The 21,397-nt window shown below is 42.3% G+C and overlaps 1 protein-coding gene across 12 annotated transcripts in view; it reads left to right on the forward strand.

The window, feature by feature from the left end:
- Window positions 1–21,397, forward strand: part of NUMB (NUMB endocytic adaptor protein) — a 138,087-nt gene that overhangs the window by 73,461 nt on the left and 43,229 nt on the right. For 11 of the 12 annotated variants that reach the window (XM_077261658.1, XM_077261606.1, XM_077261639.1 and 8 more), the window contains one exon: window positions 18,036–18,177. In XM_077261658.1, the coding sequence (XP_077117773.1) occupies window positions 18,052–18,177 (126 nt within the window). In that variant the 5' untranslated portion in view covers window positions 18,036–18,051. Of the gene's footprint in view, window positions 1–207; window positions 225–18,035; window positions 18,178–21,397 lie in introns of those variants that run through there. The other variant, XM_077261631.1, reaches the window with a different exon arrangement.

The following is a 21,397-nucleotide window of genomic DNA, read 5'->3' on the forward strand; positions in this document are numbered from 1 at the left end:
AATTAGACTTATCAGTAATTCGATTTCTAGGAACCTTCCACGACGGCACTAATTCCCTCCCTATATTCCTGGATAAAAATCTGGGATTCAGAAGGTAAACCGGTGCTATGGTTTTAACTTATAAGTCAGAGGGCCTTTTAACCTCTGTGTTTCTTGTTCCCCATCAGGGCAAAGAGGCAACCTCCATATGCCGTCGTGGAAGGTTCCTAGAAACCAAATTAATGGTAAGTCTAATTCAATTTTTTTTTTTTTTTTAAATAGTGGCCTAAAAAATTCAAAACAATATGCAAAGAAAGAAAAAAAATTCTCTGGCCATAAGACAGGCAACTTTTTTCTTTCTATGGAGCTATGTAAGGATTTGTTTTGCAGGCGACTTTATATTGGAACTATTTTTTTAGTACGTACAAATTTTTAATCACTTGTTTCATTCTGTATTCTTTGGATGCGAGATGACAGAAAAACACCAATTCATTTGTTTTCATTTTTATTTTCTAATTTATGCTGAATTACTGCTCAGGCTAATGTAATATTTTCATAGATAAAATGTTTCCGGATGTGGTAATGACAAACGTTTACCGTATTTTCTGGTATATAAGACGACCCCCAACTTTTCCATATAAAATATGGAGTTTGGGATATACTCGCCGTATAAGACAGGGGTAATCTTATAAGCCGGGTTTTGTCTTATATGGCGTGTGTGGTCCGCTTGCACCGCTGAGAGCCGGGGGCCGTCGGAAGGTAAGTATATACATATATATTTTTTTTACATTAATATGGATCCCAGGGCCTGAAGGAGAGTCTCCTCTCCTCCAGACCCTGGGAACCATCCAGGACCGCTCCTTGCACACGCCGTACCCGGCGTATAAGACGATCCCTGACTTTTGAGAAGATTTTCAGGGGTTAAAAATAAATCTTATACGCCGGAAAATACGGTATATCTTTTAATTTAAATTTTATCACTAATATAATTTGTGTAAAACATACGGTGTAATATATCATTTTGAGTCTCTGAGGAACTTAAACCTAAGATGATTTTGTTGCTTTTACCATGTACTGCAATACTTTGGTATGTGAAGGCCAGTCGCAAGCTTGGCTTCATGGGAGTAGAAAAGTGACAGAGGGCTGTCAGTAGTCCCCGGCTACCAATATAACATAGTACCCTGCAACCATTTAGCTGCTGCTGTCAGATTGAAAACTGCATTAAAATGGCAGCGATTGGAGGTGGCTCCTATTGCTGCTGATGGCAGGTGTGGGCTAAGCTCTTGAGCTCCCACCCTGCATAGTATGTACCAGGTGAGAATGAGGTTAATTATACTTGTGTTCACCAAAATAGAACAATTCTAAAGCATCACATCTTAGAATTTATTCTGTTGTCCCTATTGGAAATGTCTAATAATAAATTGGCAAATGGGTGTTGCCAGCTTCCTACCAAGTCCTGCATTGTCCAGTTGCTGATGACTGTGTATGGACATACGACATTGTCAAGGAAATGACTTTTAACCCCTCTAGTTACACTCCTTAATTACACCCCTTGGACACTTTTTGGTTGTGTAAAGGGTGTCATTTGCACTGGAACTGGAAGGGTGCTAAAAAGGTATTGTGCCTGATAAATAGGTGGGCTCTGTGAAGCCACCGCCAGTACCTGGTCAATGTCTTCACCATTTCCTAGCGCCATTCTCTTTGGTTACTGCATAGAGCTGTACGCACGTCACTAACATTTTGTTAAGCTAAATATTCTTGATTTGGCTGAGTGCTTTACGGGACTCCATTGTTTTCAGGCTTGCAGAGCACGGTGCTTATATTAATATTGTCTTATAACTGCTTCCAAGATGTTCCTCCCCGTGAGCACATTTCTCCTCTGGCAGAAATATTAATCATGTGCTGCTTCTTCTCTGTAATAAATATTTTATTGCTTTTATTTGCTTTTCTTACGTTACTCCTGACTTCACAAAACTGAATCCAGTAGGCAATAAAAGTAAATTAACAGGATAATGTGTTCTGGTTTGGCACTGTAATAATTTGGATTTTATTTATCACCTTTTGGGAGGACTAAGCAAAAAAGAGAACCTACAAAACCCCACAGTACAGTACAGTGCTGGTGATGTGCAAACTATAAAATGTTCTGGCAAGTACCGGTATATTATAGGTGTGGGGACACTCTATTAAAAGGACATATCATCGGGTCAAGTGTCCAGGTTTTACTCTTATTTAATTGCCACTGTTTTTTTGTGTGTTTTTTTTCTTTAAAATCCACCATACGGTTCCAGAGATGTTGGCCTTTTTTGTTAGTGCTACTTTTCAGGGTCTTTTCAAAGGAGAAGTGGCTCACAGGAAACGTGCGTCGAGGAGCACTATAGGACCACTATCCAGGCTGTACAATGACTCCTGGTATGTTTAAAATTTACCTATAATAGCTTTTTGACTGCTGTATCGTTGCTTGGCAGATAGTATACTTGTTTCAAGCTTTAGGTCAAGCTATATTGGCACACATGCAAGTAGCTTTGGATATATGGACTTGTCCATATCAGCAATATTGGTGTTATTGTTACAAGCACAGTGTCAGAATAGCCACTATTAAACTTAGATAGTGGTTTCAAATTGTGATACTATTTGTGTTCCCCTAGTGGCCTTTCTTGTCATTCTAACATTAATAATAGACACTGCTGTATGGGTGGTCCTATTGGGGTTTTTCCAGACTTACAGCCAGTCCCCCCTTTTTTATGTGGCACAGTATTGTATGTACTTTTGTATAAGTTTCTATCTACAGATATTTTTTGTATACGTTAATTGTTTATTTAAAAAAAATTTTCATCTTTCTACATACTATACCTTCATAGTCCTCTATGGGTTTCATGCTTGTAGTGAAGGGATCACTATGTGATCGTATGTGAGGCACTACGCTTTTAGGTGTTAAGTCTGTCTCTAAAAGGGGTAGTCGTCTTATATATTTATAATTTATTTCACTACTTGGACTGGCACTGTGATTCCCGATCATGTGAGATTGGTTGCAGTGGTCACGTGACTTAATCAGTCTACTAATCAGCAGCAGCTTTCACTTTTCCATCAGAGCAGACTTTATCGTTGTAATTCACCAAGCAGATATTGCAGGAGCTGCGTCGGTCTGGGAGTTAAGTATACATCTTTTTATTTTTGAGGGACACACTAGCTACTTAAAAAGGAGTGGACAACCCCTTTTACTTTACCCTAGAAATGTAGCCACCCTTTTTCGCTTACCGCATGACGGCACCACGGAGAGAGAGGGATCCGCCCTCAGGAACATGAAACCCATAGGTTAAAAAGGCGGGACCTCTCTTCCACCTCAGTTCGGTTTCCTGTCCCTGATGGGGAACCTCCAGGTGACATACCTTCGTCGCGGGATGCCGGGGACCATCTGGCCGATTACAAGCAGCGGAGGGCCCTGCTGCGGTCAAGGTGGAATTTTCGTCCCTGAAGGCACAAATCCGTGTGTGCAGGGAAGAGGCAGTGAAGAGGAATCCAGTCTGCCTCTTCCCTTCTCCAAATCACCGGTAATAGGTAGCGACAGTTACCTGGTTAATTACCGCTGGTCTGAGGCCCTGGGGGAGAGTGGCGGCTGTCACCGACAGGAATCACCGCTAGTGAGTGCGGTGGCGCTTCCGATACTCCTGGGAGCCGGCTGCCTGCATGGGTGCGCGCGCGAGACTGGCCGCAAGATGAGTGCGCAGGCGCGGCGGGTCACTTCCGGCTCAGCGCTGAGCACCTCCGAAACTGGAAGTTAATGGTGCTGTGGGCGGGAAATTTAAACAGCAGAGCAGCCTGAACCGCTGCTCAGCAATTCACAATGAGTGGAACAGAGCAACCCGCAGAAGAAGTTCTGCAATCCCCACCGAAGAGACGCCTGCAGCATAACCCGCAACGGCGTCAGCAGCAGCAGCCTACTCAGCGCCACAGCTCAGGATCCCAACGTAACAGAGGCTCCAGTGGATCCAGAAGGAAGGCAACGGTTCAAGTCGAGGATGCAATTCCAAGACCTGAACCTGTATCTCCCTCATATTAGGAGGGTAAGTGACCTTTGTGAATGTACATATTCTAATAGGGTTTTATTGTACCTCTTAGGGAAAGAAATGTACGGAAAAAACTAAACACAAAGTGTGTGCAATCTGCTCTGCAGATCTACCTGCTACATGGGTGAAAAAACTGTGCGATCTGCATAGAGAAAACTTTAAGTGAAGAATCCCCAAGATTCGCATCTGACCTTACGGAACTGATTAAATCTCAGGTGGAAGATGCATTAAAAAACATAAAAAGTCTTAAAAGAAAACACAAGTCCAGACGTAAATCCCCGGATTCCAGTTCTAGTGAGGAACACAGTATCCAATATAGCTCGAATAGTTCCCTGTCCTCTTAATCATCCTCCACATCATCAGAAAGTGGTCGTAACTGTTTTCCTATAGAGGAAACAGATGCGTTGATAAAAGCGGTTAGAACAACCATGGGGCTGGCAGAGACTCTGTCTAAAAAAACGGCAGAATACCTTATGTTCAGCGGATTAGAGCAGAGGAAGCGTCGGGCATTCCCGTTAAACGAGAAAATACAGACCCTAATAAAAAAGGAATGGAAAAGGCCAGACAAAAAAGTCCTCCTAGCTCCAAAATGGAAATATCCGTTTGACGACCCTGCATGTGCTTCTTGGGGAAAAGCGCCAAAAATAGATGTCGCTATTGCGAAGGCCTTTAAAAAAATTTGCGTTACCCTTTGAAGATATGGGGACCCTTAAGGACCCTATGGGGTCATTCCATGTCAAGTGGACCAGTTTTAAAAATCGTCCCCACTCGACCTTCTCCAATTTTGCTGAAAATTTATAATGATGTACATGTATGTTTGAAAAGGAGGTTCTGTAAATTTTTAGGGCCAGATCTCAAATACATTGGGCACTGTTGACATTTCACTGGAGGTTCCACCAAGCCTGCGGCTTCAGCTAAGAGGATTTTGCAAACTTTGGCACATAGCCATTAGAGTTCTATACTGGCTATGATGCTGAAATTTGGCATACTAGCTCAACTTTTGCTGCTAAACACGATAAAATTATTACCGGCTATGACAAAACAATATTTCGGCTGCAATTTTGTGTCAAAGTAGCTTGAAAAACGCATCGCATAAAATTTATGCCAAACTTTGCCCATATATAACTCAAGACCAAAAACCAATAGTAACTGGTGCTTTGCCCTGTACACCAAACATCTACATGACTTTGCATTGCTGCAATATCACAGTCAAAGCATATGTATTTGTGGAAATATTCACACCCACATATGATGAAAAACGTAAAAAAAACTATTTTTACCTATTTTTAGGTCAAATTTCTCAAAAAGGGTACCCCTAAAATATATTAATTCTGATATCATTAGAAAGAGCACATTTTTCTCTACAAGGATCATTGGGGTTTTTTTTGGAGTCTCTAAGTTTAAGAAATGAAAAATGCCACTGAACATGGTGTTATTTATTAATACGCAATGAATGGTAACTGCACTATTCAAACCCTTGCGTTGGTCCATGGTGGTTATACCACAACCAATTCCCTAAGAATTGGTATTATAATCCGAGAATTGGCAGCCCCATCGCCTAGGAGCCATGGCCGATAGCCGTGCAAGGCGAGCCTCGGGCTGTCTATTTATCGTAGGTTCTGAAGCCTGAGGGTGGGTGTCTTTGCCTAGGATCCCAAGCCTAATATTGGGTATCTTTTGTTGGTTCCCAAGCCATAATTTTCAGTCTAAGTGGTCTGGAATTGTTGCTGAATTTGCAACATAATCGGTTCAGAGAAGCTGTATTGTCAGCCCATTAATGTTGCAGCTGGTGCTGGAATTATTGCAATGATTGACTGCTCAGGAATCCAGCATGTATCATTTCTCACAGGCCAGTGAAAGAAGCTAGCTGGTCCATGAGGATGCATAAAATTTATTAATGCATCATGCTCGTCGACTGAAATTTCAGAAATATTTCCAATCCACCAGTTCCTATCGTAAATGCAGGCAATGTATTGCCTTGGCTGGAGGTTTGCAATTGGCACAAAAGGCATTTCTGACAGATCTATCTACATGGGCAATGAAAGATGATGGGTCATTTGAAATGCGAATCTTTTTGTCATCAATTGGCACAAACTGGTGATTTTTCTCTTGTTCCAGCAATTGTTTGTCCATCTTTGAACCTTTCCTCTTGAACTACCCGTATTTCGTCAATTTTTTCTTTTGGAACAAAAAAAAACTTGATTCCATGCAGTTGCACGTTGCAAAAGTTGAATAAATCCACCGGGGTCAGTATTTGGTTTTCAGTTGGGCGTTGAAGACTGGCACGAGCTGCCAACCTCTTTGCTGTCCCTCCAATCCCATCACAGGGCGACTTTCCATGACTGGTACCAAAAAAATTCCATTCAGCGCTGATATTGAAATCAGCATTGTGGTGGCACAAGTTGAGAAAATTTTTGAAATTTTTGTACTGTGCTGCAGATCCATCGCTGAAGTAGTGGATATGACGAATCCCATAGATGAGTGTCTTGAGATACTCCACAATTACTGTTAAGAAAGTGTGGACTGCAACTGTGTCATGTCGTGAGCAATCACTGATTATGCACAAGCTGATGTTCTGCGCAGCTTCACCATTTAACTCGAAGTAAATTTCAAATGGGTGTACTGCAGCTTGACTATTTTCCCAGTGGAAACCTTAAATGGCATCTTGAACAATAAATGAGTAATTTTCAGCAAAGTCCATAAGGATCACAAGCTCTCCAGGTCTCAGATTTTCCTTCAACGATTTCAGATAGCAACTTTGATGCTTGGCGATGTAGTGATGGCTACAAAGTTTAGAAATTTTCAAAACCAATTCTTCAATGAAATCTTCTATAGTCAGTTGTTTGGTATCAAGCGTGTCTCGATCAGTGTGAATCCATTTGTTTGAACTCAATAATATCTTCAGGGTCACTGTTGACAAACACATTGACTAGAAATTCTTTTAAAACTTCAGGACCCAGGCATTTATCATAACGGCCAAGCATACAGTCCTTGGATTCAATTCCACAGACCATTTTGCATATGAGCTCTTTGTAGTCATCATTGATTGGGCATTCTGCAAGCATTAGTTTGACATTTTGGTGAATGGTACACACAAACGGAATGTGTTCCAGCAGATCCAACGGTTACGCACCACTTTGGCCGAAGCTCACAAAACCTGGAAAATCCAATTTCAGGGCCATTCCGATCCCGGTAGGCAACAAACATTTCCCTCATATTGCTCAGTAATAGTCGCTTTTGCATCTGCTTTTTTTCTCCTGCTATTCGCACTGATACATAGTCTTTTTTACCAGGGCACATTCGACTGAATTCATCATCCTCAAAAAATGCCTGCACCTTTTTCTTCACTTCCTCAGAAACTTTCTTGCCACACTTGATTCTAGGTAAGGCTAAGATCCCATGTTCACATTTAAGCTTTCGAGCTTGTTTGACCATTCGTTCAGAGACACCGAATTCGTCTGATATAGCCTTAATGGACCAACTTTTAGGTGCCAATGTCAAGATTTGGACCTTTTTGGACAGCAATGGGCCGACAATACAGCTTCTCTGAACCGATTATGTTGCAAATTCAGCAACAATTCCAGACCACTTAGACTGAACATTATGGCTTGGGAACCAACAAAAGATACCCAATATTAGGCTTGGGATCCTAGGCAGAGACACCCACCCTCAGGCTTCGGAACCTGCGATAAAGAGACCGCCCGAGGCTCGCCTTGCACGGCTATCGGCCATGGCTCCTAGGCGATGGGGCTGCCAATTCTCGAAAGACAGCATTATTACAACTCTTAATAGGATTATAATACCAATTCTTAGGGAATTGGTTGTGGTATAACCACCATGGACCAACGCAAGGGTTTGAATAGTGCAGTTACCATTCATTGCGTATTAATAAATAACACCATGATCCGTGGCATTTTTCATTTCTTAAACTGAGAGACTCCAAAAAAAAAACCAATGATCCTTGTAGAGAAAAATGTGCTCTTTCTAATGATATCAGAATTAATATATTTTAGGGGTACCCTTTTTGAGAAATTTGACCTAAAAATAGGTAAAAATCGTTTTTTTTACGTTTTTCATCATATGTGGGTGTGAATATTTCCACAAATACATATGCTTTGACTGTGATATTGCAGCAATGCAAAGTCATGTAGATGTTTGGTGTACAGGGCAAAGCACCAGTTACTATTGGTTTTTGGTCTTGAGTTATATATGGGCAAAGTTTGGCATAAATTTTATGCGACACGTTTTTCAAGCTACTTTGACACAAAATTGCGGCCGAAATATTGTTGTTAGCCGGTAATAATTTAATCGTGTTTAGCAGCAAAAGTTGAGCTAGTATGCCAAATTTCAGCATCATAGCTATTATAGAACTCTAATAGCTATGTGCCAAAGTTTGCAAAATCCTCTTAGCTGAAGCCGCAGTGAAACCTCCAGTGAAAGGTCAACAGTGCCCAATGTATTTGAGATCTGGCCCTAAAAATTTACAGAACCTCTTTTCAAACATACATGTACATCCTTATAAATTTTCAGCAAAATCGGAGAAGGTCGAGTGGGGACGATTTTTAAAACTGGTCCACTTGATGTGGAATGACCCTATGGACAAAAAAGCCGAAGTTTTCTTAAAAGGCTCCTGGGAGGCGGCTAGTGGGGGTTTAAAACCAGTAATAGCCGCTACATGCACGGCAAGAGCATTAATGGTATGGTTAGATCACCTAGAGTCCCAATTGAAAAATAAAACCTCAAGGGAATCGATATTGGATTCTGTGTCAATAATGAGGGGTGCAGCTGCATATTTAGCGGACGCTTCCATAGACTCTGAGACTGACTGCAAGGTCGGCTTCATTTTCAAATGCAGCTAGAAGAGCATTATGGCTCAAGTGCTGGCCAGGAGACCTACAAACCAAAGCTAAGTTATGCTCTATATCATGCGAGGGAGAATTTTTGTTTGGGCCTACCTTAGACGACATTCTCGAAAAGGCCGTAGACAAGAAGAAAGCCTTCCCAGGTTTTCTTAACCAATCTGACATCGGGGTAGGAAATTTATGTGTAAACGCCCCCCAAAAAAACGAAAAGAAGGATGGGAGGATAAAAGGTTTAGAGGCAGAGGCTTCATGTTCAACAAGCCGGACAATAAGAAACAATCCCAATGAAGGTACGCCCCAGGTGGGAGGGAGACTGACATACTTCAAGCCTGGTAAAAAATATCAGAAAGCAGTGGACACTAAATATAATAAGGACTGGTCTAAAATTAAATTTTCATACAATGCCACACAACCATTTTGTGATAACACCACAGAGAAAATCAGAGATCGAACAACTGGGCCTGCAAAAGGAAATATACAGTCTTCTCACAAAGAATATTCTACAGGAGGTCCCACAACAGGAAAAAGACACGGGGTTTTATTCTCCGCTTTTTCTCCGAACGAAACCAGATGGAACCTTCAGAACAATAATAAACCTGAAAAGAGTAAACAAATATCTAGTGACCCAGAGTTTCAAGATGGAAACAATAAAAACCTGTGTCAGAACCCTTCATCCGTCTTGTTTTATGACTGTAGTCGACCTAAAAGACGCATACTATCATGTGCCCATCCATCCCAGTTATCAGAAATACCTCAGAGTGGCGGTGATGATGCAAGGAGAACTGAAACATTATCAGTTCAGAGCTCTCCCATTTGGCCTTGCTATAGCCCCGAGGGTATTTACGAAACTGATGGCGGAAGTGATGTCCCACATAAGGGAGCAAGACATGCTAATAGTCCCATATCTGGACGATCTCCTAGTAGTGGGCAGATCCTCACACCATTGCATTTAGCAGTTAGACAAAGTGATGACACCCCTATCAAAATTGGGTTGGATGTTGAATCTAGAAAAATCCTGGATTATTCCAACACAAATACAACAGTACTTAGGAATAATGATAGATTCAACAAAACAAGAATGCCGTCTTCCGGGGACGAAAGTCTCCAACATGATACAATTAATAGGACAATTAAGACTTTCACCAGTCATCACATTACGGAAAGCAGTGTCAGTGTTAGTATCAATGACAGCCTGTATTCCAGCAGTCCAATGGGCTCAGTATCACTGCAGAGATCTCCAGTGGGAAATATTGGAAGCAAAACTCCGCTTAAAGGGGGATTTAGAAAAGCGCTTAAAAATCTCCTAGCAAACAATATGTTCCCTAGCTTGGTGGATAGACCCCGACAACCTAACCAGAGGGGTCCCCTGGGTATGGCCAGTTTCTGTAACCCTGACCACGGATGCAAGCCCATGGGGTTGGGGGGCTCATTTAAACGATCAAGTCGCCCAAAACCCTTGGTCAGAGAAAGGAAAATCTCTTCTCGAACATGTAGGAACTCTTGGCGGTAGAATACGCACTCAAACACTTCCTTGTCTCCCTCCGTTCCCATCACGTAAGGGTGCTTTCAGACAACAGGGTGGTGGTGGCATACCTGAATCATCAGGGGGGAACAAAGTCCTGCTCACTGATGGAAGTGACAAAATCTATTATGTCACTGGCGGAAGTCAATCTGTTCTCCCTGTCAGCCCTTCACATCAAAGGGACAGAGAATCAGGCGGCAGATTTTTTAAGCAGAACACAGTTAAAGCAGGGGGAATGGGAATTAAATCAGGAGATATTCAACCACATTGTGGATTGTTGGGGAGTTCCGGAAATAGATTTATTCGCAAACAATCTAAACCGGAAAACACAGGCATTCTGTTCAATCGACCCATGGGGGAATCCAGTGACCCTAGACGCCTTTCTAATTCCTTGGAACTTCAAACTAGCTTATGCCTTTCCTCCGATAGCATTAATTCCGTTAGTTTTGAAGAAAATCCGGGAGGAGGGGGTGAGAGTAATTATGATAGCTCTGTTTGGCTGAAAAGAGCGTGGTTCCCATGGCTACGCTTAATGTCCGTAACAGAACCATGGGTTCTTCCGGAGATCCCAAACCTTCTACGACAGGGGCCAATAAATCATCCGCAAGTAAAAAATCTGCATATGACAGCCTGGAAATTGAGAGGGAACTTTTATTGAAAAAGGGGTTTTCTTCAAATTTAGTTTCAACCCTTTTGTTCAGTTGAAAACCAGTAACTACCAGAGCATATGGCAAGGTCTGGAAAAAGTTCCTCTCTAATTAAAATGTCAGCATGTCGGGGAAAATTCCAATTCAGGAAGTGCTAGAATTCCTTCAGAAAGGATTAGAAAAAGGGGTTAGCAACAAGTACCCTTAAGGTTCAAATCGCAGCATTAGGTGCTCTATACAACTATGACCTAGCAGGGAATCATTGGGTTAAAAGGTTTATTAAAGCCTCAAGTAGGTCCAAACCAGTCATACACCACACTTCGCCTCCCTGGGACCTAAACCTAGTACTGTCTGCACTAACTAAAGCGCCTTTTGAACCTTTGTCTCAAGCTTCCTTAAAGATAATCTCCCTGAAAACTTCTCTTCTGGTAGCATTAAACTTAGGCCGCAGAATTTGTGACTTGCAGGCCCTTTCAGCTTACCCGCCTCTAACTCCGATATTAGAGGCTAGAGTAGTCCTTAGGACTGATCTGTCTTACCTGCCTAAGGTAGCATCACGGTTTCGTAGATCTCATCAGATATCCTTACCATCTTTTTGCCCAAATCCCAAGAATGAAAAGGAAAAATCTCTACACATATTAGATCTCAAGAGATGCCTGACCCAATATATATCAGCCACAAGAGTGTAGGAAAGGCAGGTCTCTGTTTGTTTGTTTTCAGGGTCCAAATAAAGGGCACAAAGCATCAAAAGCCACGCTGGCGAGATGGGTAAGGGATGCCATCACTCTAGCATACGCCTCATCTAATGAAGCCGTTCCAGACGGGATCAAAGCTCATTCAACTAGATCGGTAGCAACCTCTGGGGCAGAGCAAGCAGGAGCATCGATCGACCAGATATGTAGAGCAGCCACTTGGTCTTCTCCCTCTACATTTTTCAAACACTTCCAACTGGACCTATCTTGCTCTTCAGACCTAACTTTTGGTAAAAGGGTCTTAGAGGCAGTAATCCCACCCTAAAACACATCCTATGAAAATCTCTCCGTGGTGCCGTCATGGGGTAAGAGAATATCGTAGTTACCGTATATACTCGAGTATAAGCCGAGATTTTCAGCCCAAATTTTTGGGCTGAAAGTGCCCCTCTCGGCTTATTCTCGAGTCATGATCGGCGGTGGGGTCGGCGGGTGAGGGGGAGAGAGGTTTGTCATATACTCACCTAGTCCCGGCGCTCCTGGCGCTCCCCCTGCCTGTCCCATGGTCTTCGGTGCCGCAGCTCTTCCCCTGTTCAGCGGTCACATGGTACCGCTCATTAAAGTTATGAATATGGACTCCACTCCCATAGGGGTGGAGCCGCATATTCATTTCTCTAATGAGCGGTAACGGTGACCGCTGACAGAGGAAGAGGCTGTGGCACCCGGAGACCAGCTGTCCGGGAGAAGGAGCCTGGGACGCCGGGAGCAGGTAAGTATCTCATAGTTACCTTTCCGCGTTCCACACGCCGGGCACCTCTCAGTCTTCGCATCCTCTTGCTCTGACTGTTCAGGTCAGAGGGCGCGATGACGTACTAGTGTGCGCGCCGCCCTCTGCCTGAACAGTCAGTGCGGAGAGACGCCGAGACGGGACGCTGAGGAGCTGCAAGCAAGAGAGGTGAGTATGTCGTTTTTTATTGCAGCAGCATTATATGTTGCACAGATTTATGTGGAGCATCTATGGGGCAATAATCAACGGTGCAGAGCATTGTATATGGCACAGCATTCTATGGAGCATCTATGGGGCCATAATGAACTGTGCAGAGCATTATATATGGCACAGCTTTATGTGGAGCATCTATGGGGCCATAATGAACGGTGCAGAGCATTATATATGGCACAGCTTTATGTGGAGCATCTATGGGTCCATACTGAACGGTGCAGAACATTCTATATGGGGCACAGCTTTATGTGGAGCATCTATGGGGCCATAATGAATGGTGCAGAGCATTCTATATGGCACAGCTTTATAAGGATATAAGGAGCATCTATGGGGCCATAATGAACGGTGCAGAGCATTATATGTGGCACAGCTTTATATGGAGCATCTATGGGGCCATAATGAACGGTATGGAGCATCTATTTTTAATTTTGAAATTCACCGGTAGCTGCTGCATTTTCCACCCTAGGCTTATACTCGAGTCAAGTTTTCCCAGTTTTTTGTGGCAAAATTAGGGGGGTCGGCTTATACTCGAGTCGGCTTATACTCGAGTATATACGGTACTTACCGATAACGGTATTTCTCTGATCCCATGACGGCACCCGTATATTCCCTCCCTTTTCACGTGTGGGTGTGCACACTAGTGAGCAACCATTGATACTTAGTGACGAGGTGTCTTTTTATTAAAAAAAAAAAAAAAGTTACCGTATTTTCTGGTGTATAAGACGACTGGGCGTGTAAGACGACCCCCAACTTTGGAATTTGGGATATGCCCGCTGTATAAGACGGGGGTCATCTTATACGCCCAGTCATCTTATACGGCGTGTGGTTCCCAGGGTCTGAAGGAGAGGAGACTCTCCTTCAGGCCCTGGGATCCATATTCATGTTGAAAGTAAAGAATAAAAATAAAAAATATGTATATACTCACCCCTCCGAGAAGCCTGGCTGTCACTGCTGCAAGCGTCTGCCTCCGTTCCTAAGAAGTGCAGAGCATGAAGGACCCTCGATGACGTCGCAGTCCTGTGATTGGTCCGTGACCGCTCATGTGACCAGTCACCTGACCGTGACGTCATCGAAGGTCCTTCACGCTCTGCAATTCTTAGGAACGGAGGCAGACGCTTGCAGCGGTGACAGCCAGGCTTCTCGGAGGGGTGAGTATATACATATTTTTTATTTTTATTCTTTATTTTTTACATGAATATGGATCCCAGGGCCTGAATGAGTTTCCTCTCCTTCAGACCCTGGGAACATCCAGGATCGCTCCCTGCACATGCCGTACCTGGCGTATAAGACGACCCCCGACTTTTGGGACAATTTTTAGGGGTTAAAAAGTCGTTTTATACGCCGGAAAATACGGTAAATATTTTTGCTGTTTAATAACCATTTAAGTTACAGCTGTAGTCCTGTTAAGGCTCTGTAAACCAAACTAAGGTGGCAGAGAGGTCCCGCCTTTTTAACCTGTGGGTTTCCTGTCCCTGAGGGCGGAGCCCACTCTCTCCATGGTGCCGTCATGGGATCAGAGAAATACCGTTATCGGTAAGTAACTACGATATTTCATTAGTTGGCAGCATTTTCTGCATGATCCTGAAATGCAGCAAAGCTGCCAATCTCCTAAATTCTGCGCCTTTTATACAAAGCGGAGGTGGGCTTAGTGATCTTTTGTCCAGCTCTAGACATTCAGGGGGGAGGCTTCTGCTGCAGCCCGTTGTCTTACAGCCAGACATAGGACAGTGAGGAGGAGGGTGACATGGCTGATATCCTGATACATATAGAGAAGACTTGTTTCTCAATTCTAAAGTGTAATGAGCCAAAATGGGGAGAAGGTAAAGGAGCGGAATGAGTGGAACGGCTATCTGCTTCCACCCTATAAACTTGGGTTTTCCATTCTTGGTTATTTATAATATTTCTGAGGTTCACGTTCTTGTTTTGTCCTCACTTGGTATTTTCTGGTTCTCCTTTTTTTTTTTTTTTTGTGTACGTATGAAGGAAGAGTAAAGGTTTATGTTTATAGAGGCCATGAGGTGTCCAGCGTTCTCGAACATGGGATTATCACTGGGGTCGGGACCCCTAATATAAAACATTTTTATGTTATTCCTACTTGGAGTGACTCGTAAATAAAATCCTTAATAGACGATGGCAAAAAATACTGCAGGGGTTGTTATATAAGATCATCCCGATTGAGGCATCGGTAGCACATTTGTATGAACCTCAGTCATCTGTCTAGTTTTCTTTCTGTGGTATCAGTACCGCGATGAGATTCTCGGAGAAGGGCCACACCACCGCTATAGACCTGTTAGTCTTCATATGGTGGTGGCTGAGTGCTGGTAAGTTATCCCGGGAGGTATATGGTGAGTGCGGACTTTTTAGGCTCTTGTTTAGTTGAGCCCCAGCACGTCATTCTGTTCCTTAGCTGTTGTCTGTCTTTATTTTACATTCTGTTTTATGTATAAAAGCATTTCTTTCCTTCCACATCCGTATTTTGACTGGAGATTTTCTTTTGTACAGTGACTTACTAGTCTGATTTGGGAACATGAATCTTGGATTCATCCATAATTTACATAATTGAGCAGCTTTTTTCTGTGCAGATTCCCTGTAAATATGACATTTAGTATGTCTTAAATCTGTCCACATTACTGTGATACAGTGATTCCCATTAGCTCCAGAGCATTTTGTAGCTTTGTTTTTTTTTTATCATACTTGAGGCATATAGTCATGTGCATATTAACTACACTGGGCGTACAGAGAAGAAACCGTTTTTTTTTTAGATATGGTAATAGGACGAACGAAGCACTGGAGCAAATAACTGACCCAGTTAATGATCACAAAATGGAAAATGTACTGTGAGGACCAAGTTCTGTGCACAAGGTCAGTGGTTGTCCCTAGTGCTAGTTCCCGATCAATGCAGATGCAAAGTGTTTGACATATTTTGACTTGTCTGGTACAATAGTCTTTTATAAAAAATAAACTTTTTGCAACTCTGCATAAACTGTTAGAGCTTGTAAATTAGGTCTATTTGTGGTTTTCATGTTTGCATTGTTGAGTTTGATCCAAGACACAAATCAAAATTGGACAAGTCTCCATGGTATTGTCTGGAAAAATACATGGACATTTGAACAGCTACATAGGCTAATAAGTACTGAGAAAATAAATATGTATAATATTATTACATATTTACCAGCAGCCACCTGACCCAACCACTCTACACTATAGCAGTGGGATAGTGCTGGCAAACAGGTGATTAGGATATATAAATGGTAAACGCCTGTTTGCCAGCACCATCCCACTGATGTAGAGTGGTTGGGCCGACGCAGGTAATTGACTTCACCCAAAAAGGCTGTTCTCACATTTATCTACAGGTGTATGCACATTGCAGACATTTTCCTAGTCTATTTGCACTAGTCTGGAATAATGGTGCCAGTCCATCTCTGCCACAAAATGGGCACCATCATTGGATGTTATTTTATGAATACTAGTAAGGACAATATTGATATTTGTCTTACGACAGACATTAATGGCTGTTTGCTATTAAGTGCCATCAGTCAAGTGTCGGTGGTTCTAAAAATAAACGGCCAAAAAAAGCCTCGGACGGCTTCATACATATTTCAACAGAGGCCATAAAGTTGAACTTGACTTCCTAGACATGTACCATCATGGTGTTCAGACAATCCCCCTAGTCATTGGATGACGTACTTTGTTTTTCATCATCTCATTATTTTTGGTTCTGTTAAACCTGACATAATGGGATTATTCTTTATAGAACACTGAATTGAGGAACAAAGTATAGTGGAAAATTGTTGCGCTTCATTCTACAATAACTATAAATGAATTACGTTTACACAAAACAACTTTTTATAAAGATTGGCCAGCGCTTCGTATATCTGCCATGATTAAGAACTGTTGAAACACACTGATTCTAAACACGTACGCTTAGTGGTTTTTCTTATTTAACCCGATTTTGGAGGTTCTGTTCCGGACTACCTAACCTTCCATTCTTGGGAACAAATTTTTTCTCATTAAATAGGCAGCTGGCACGGAGACCCTACCTGCCAGGTATTATGCTACTCAGATTAATTAGACATGGGCATGATACCGGCTGGGTCTCATCCTTCATGGTACAGCATACGTGCAACATCTCTCACTTATGAAAATTTAGAGAAGCTGTAGAAATCGTTAGCACTAATGATGAGTGCAAGTGCTCGTCACTCAAGTTTGCCTAGGGTGCTCAGGTATGCATGGAGTATCGCCGGAGCTCAAGTGACTTGTTAGTCTCCGTGGCACCATGTTTTGTGGCTGGTTGACTCTTACTATGTCACTCGCGCACCCACGATGCTCCTGCATGCCTGAGCACCCTAGGCAAACTTTTTAATGAAGAGCACTTGCGCTCATCACTAATTAGCACTGTTGCATTGCAGCGCTGGGGTCATGGGTTCAAATACAACCCAGGACGACCTCTGCAAGGAGTCTGTATGCTTTCCTGGAGTTTGCGTGGATTTCCTCCCACACGGAGAACGTGCACTTTTTTAGGCAAGGAAATATTGGAGGTTGAAAAGTACGGCAGAATAGGAGCTGATCATCAGTACTTGGTAGTGACCCTTACACATTGAAGGTGCTGCTCCTTTCAGTGTTTACACTCGCTGCTGCGTATGTGGCTGTGCCGAGCGCGATACAATTTCAAAATGTGAACTATGACTTAAGCTGTAAATAAAGCACATGAGGGATACTTCCAGATCATGACGCATAGTTTGTCGTTTTGCTAAGTGTTGACTTGGCTGGCAGCCACGTGTGCCCTCCCATCAAATTCCTGCTAGCTTTTTTGGTGTGGTATTAGCTCTAGGCTGACTTCTGGCATCAGATGACTTTGCCTGGGCTTTTACAAAATGTTCTCAATATTCACTAAACAGCAGCGATTCTGAGATTGCCATAGCAGAAATCCAGCACCAATTAAGCCCTGTGAATAAGCTGTCCATTTTGGACGATCAGCTTTAATCAGTGCGTAAACTTAATGCCAGGGGTTTATTTTTACTGCAGTGCCTCGACAGGAGAAATCAAGGATTACACAGCGTTTAGTAAAATAATTTTGCTGGTGCATTTGACCCTTGCACTGGGCTTACATTTATTTGTGATCACAAATGTGGTGTTCTACAAAGTGACTTTTGGGTTACACTTTGAACTGCTTTCCAATCATTTTTTAATAGATATTTTTGTCATTGTGCCCCTATTATCTGCGTATGTAACCATTTCTAAAGATTTTTTTTTTTTATATAATTTCTTTCAGGTTGTGAGGGTCGAAAATGAACAAACTTCGTCAAAGTTTCCGGCGGAAGAAAGATATATATGTTCCGGAGGCCAGCCGACCCCACCAGTGGCAAACTGATGAAGAATCTGTGCGGACTGGAAAGTGTAGCTTTCAGGTTAAGGTAATTACCCTTCATTATTTCTGAGGTATCCTACCTTTTACTTTTAGTCCTTCCAAAATACATAGATGTCTACGTACTTCAAAGATAAATACGTAGAGTCTTGGTACAAAAAATGGTCAGGCGGTCCTGATGAAAAGGTGTGTATGTATGGAGGGGTCGAGAAGGATGGCTGTCAGCCAATATCTACGGTGTCTGCGGGTTAAGGGCAGGTTGTTTGTTCCTTTTACTCTTTCACTCAGAAAATGACCCTGTTCCATCATGCAGTTAATGGGCCGAGGGTAACAGGTAATTTGGACTTTGGTACTTGCTGCTTTAAAGAAAAAAAAATCCATCTTATTGATGCTTGGGGACTGATTCTATGATCATTCTGGTATAAGTCAGGCTGAGCTCTGGACTCTGCATGGTAATTGCAGTCATCCTGGCAGTCTAGATGTCTTACAGCCACTTCTTACTGTCAGATGAAGTCTCATGTTATTTACTATCTATTAACCCAGTATAATATACCCATAATGTTTGGCAATGCCAAACTATTAATCCTGTTTTGCTTTCAGACATGAAAAATTCCTATAGTTCCATTTGGAACCTTTTACCGTAATATAAATATTTGCTTAAACAAAATATTTGATGTGTAGTTTTATCCAATCACTTTTTGATTGCATTTTAACTGGAATCGGCCAGCATGCATTTGCATAGTAAATCTGAGAGTAGTATGAAGTAGAGTCTGAGACCCTTATTCCATTGATTTGTTACTTACTAAGCTGTGTTTTGTTGTTTCAATAAGATCAGTGTTTTATCAGCCAGAGATTATTGCTACAGGACTAGGTGTCTCGTGCCTCCTAGTCACCAACTCTGTATTACCCCGCCCACACAACCGATTGGAAGTTTTGTCAGTGTACACAGAAATCAGCCTATCGGTGTTGTGGGCGGGGTTATACACAGCTCCGCATTCAGAGCTCTGCTATATCTGAAGCTATAATTGTATTAAAATAAGAGCATGTGACACCGCTGGATTCGGCTCTCCGCACCTACATAATACTTCTATCCAATTGCATAGAATAAACCTGCTGATGGATTCTCTTTTTAATTGCATTTGCACAATTAGTATTTGTTGCTCTGTAATATTACTTCCAACTAGACACTTAATTTTTCCAAATCTTATTCCTCACACCCTGCAGTAGCTTTCATCTGCTGGTAGCTGGATTTTCTTTTCTGACCCCAACCACCCCAATTTCTACATTGACTGGTCAGTACCACACTCCTGCCTGTTTATGTAAAGGTTGTTACTATTGTCTGACTTTTGGTGACCACAAATATTGCACACGTAGAAACGAGCTCCATAAGCCTGGCCAATATTTGACACATATTCATCTATTTTTCCTCTTGATCTGCAGATTTGTGCCTCAACTTTTATTTATTAATGAAACTTTCATTTCTTTCATGAAAGATGAAGGGGATGGAGAGATTAGACTTCCCTGTTTTCACTCAATATCAAATGTATTATTCAATTTTTTACCCCTCCCCCCTCACCTTATGCATAATAGAAATCCTTATGAAATATATTAGTGCTTCAGATTTTTATTTTCAAAATCTGTACTTGCTGCCTACCACTCAGGATCGAGCACTCCTTACATAAAGTTGCAATCAAAACCAACCCTCTTTGCAAATTCAACAAAACTTTCTGCTTGAAAGAAGCAAGAACAATGTAAAGGACTCAACTGATGCAACAAGTGGGTTTCTCCAAATTTACTCTGTAATGACAAGGAGCAAGAATTCCAAAACTGCTGGTTTGGCTAGCGTCCTTTTTAATGCTTCACGCATTGTCTTTTCTTCCTTCTGGAGGAGAACCTATTTGCATAATCTTTACCTCCCACCCACCTCCCAAAAAAACACAGTATCTGCGCCAGCTTCCTGCTGCTCTACTGAAGTGACTCCATGTCAACAGCTTACATCACCGCTGCAGCCAATCACTGAGCTCCACGCTTACAGATCTGGACAGCACAAGCCACTTAGTTCACATTACTGCTGCAGCCAATCACTGAGCTATTGATTTGACATCATCGTTCCAGCCAAAACAGAGCAGAGCAGCAGTGGCGACCCAGGAGGGGCGAGTAATGTCGTTTGGAGTCCCCTGTTCTCCAGTGGCTGAGATTTTGGTTATCCCCTTGTTGAAGGTGAATGTCCAGCTCTTCCCTTCCCTGCAGTTACTGATGGCGCTGACATTTTTTTTTTTCCTTGGGCTTCATGCAGAGACTTTTAAAATAACATTTGCTGCTTTTAGGAATTAATATAGTGAAATACATATAAGACTTCCCGTGTTTAGGACTAAATAAATTGTTCACCCCCTTGCGAAAAAACATTTTATTTAATGGCATGTTGTGATTTGTTGCATTGCGACAAGGTAATTTTCACAGCCACTTCAGCCGTCTGTGATAATGTATTTTTATTGAGAATCACTGCAGGAGTCTTGCTCTTCAATTATGATTCATTTTCTGCAATAATACTTGTCTTTTCCTGAAGGATTAGAGGCTTTTCTGTATTTGCACAGTGGGCGCCCCCATCCTTGTGCATGTCGCTCAGTTGCCTGACTTTTCATAATGACAGTCATGTGGGTGAATGCTACAAGCGCCTCCCTCACCTTAATTATACATGCCAGATCTGTATATAGATGTATCAGAGGTGGTGGAGCATTTCAACAATGGACGTATGCACTTCTCTTTAAATTGCGCAACTGCTAAAACAAGATTTTATTTTTTTTGCGTTTCTGCAGCAGAATGCACTGGGACAAATGCTGAATAATCAAACATTCATGGCCAGTCTTATCTCAAAGGCCGCCATGATGACTCAAAAACTGATCCCAACTAATTGGTCCCATCTATATCCTTTAATAGTGCACACTGTCCCCAGAGAGGGGCAACCAGCTCCATTTGTGAAGATAAGGTAGTAAAATGGCAGCATCCACTCTGGTATAGGCTGGATGGCACGTAAATGGCTGCTGCTGGGGGTCCGTGTGGCTATCCACTGCTTCCCCAGCCATTATCGGCTTCTAACCTTGAGGAAGGCACTGCCGGATAGATTCTTTGAGATATCTGCTCTCTTTATTTGAACATAGGGTGAAGCTGCATTAACATGAACCTGCACCATTAAACGCTTGTTTTGTGATTGAAACAAAACTCTTGTTTATCAGATGAAATGATATTTTGCGCAGCATAAAAGCTTATCA

Source organism: Ranitomeya variabilis, chromosome 1 (assembly GCF_051348905.1).
Source record: "Ranitomeya variabilis isolate aRanVar5 chromosome 1, aRanVar5.hap1, whole genome shotgun sequence".
Classification (NCBI taxonomy): domain Eukaryota; kingdom Metazoa; phylum Chordata; class Amphibia; order Anura; family Dendrobatidae; genus Ranitomeya; species Ranitomeya variabilis.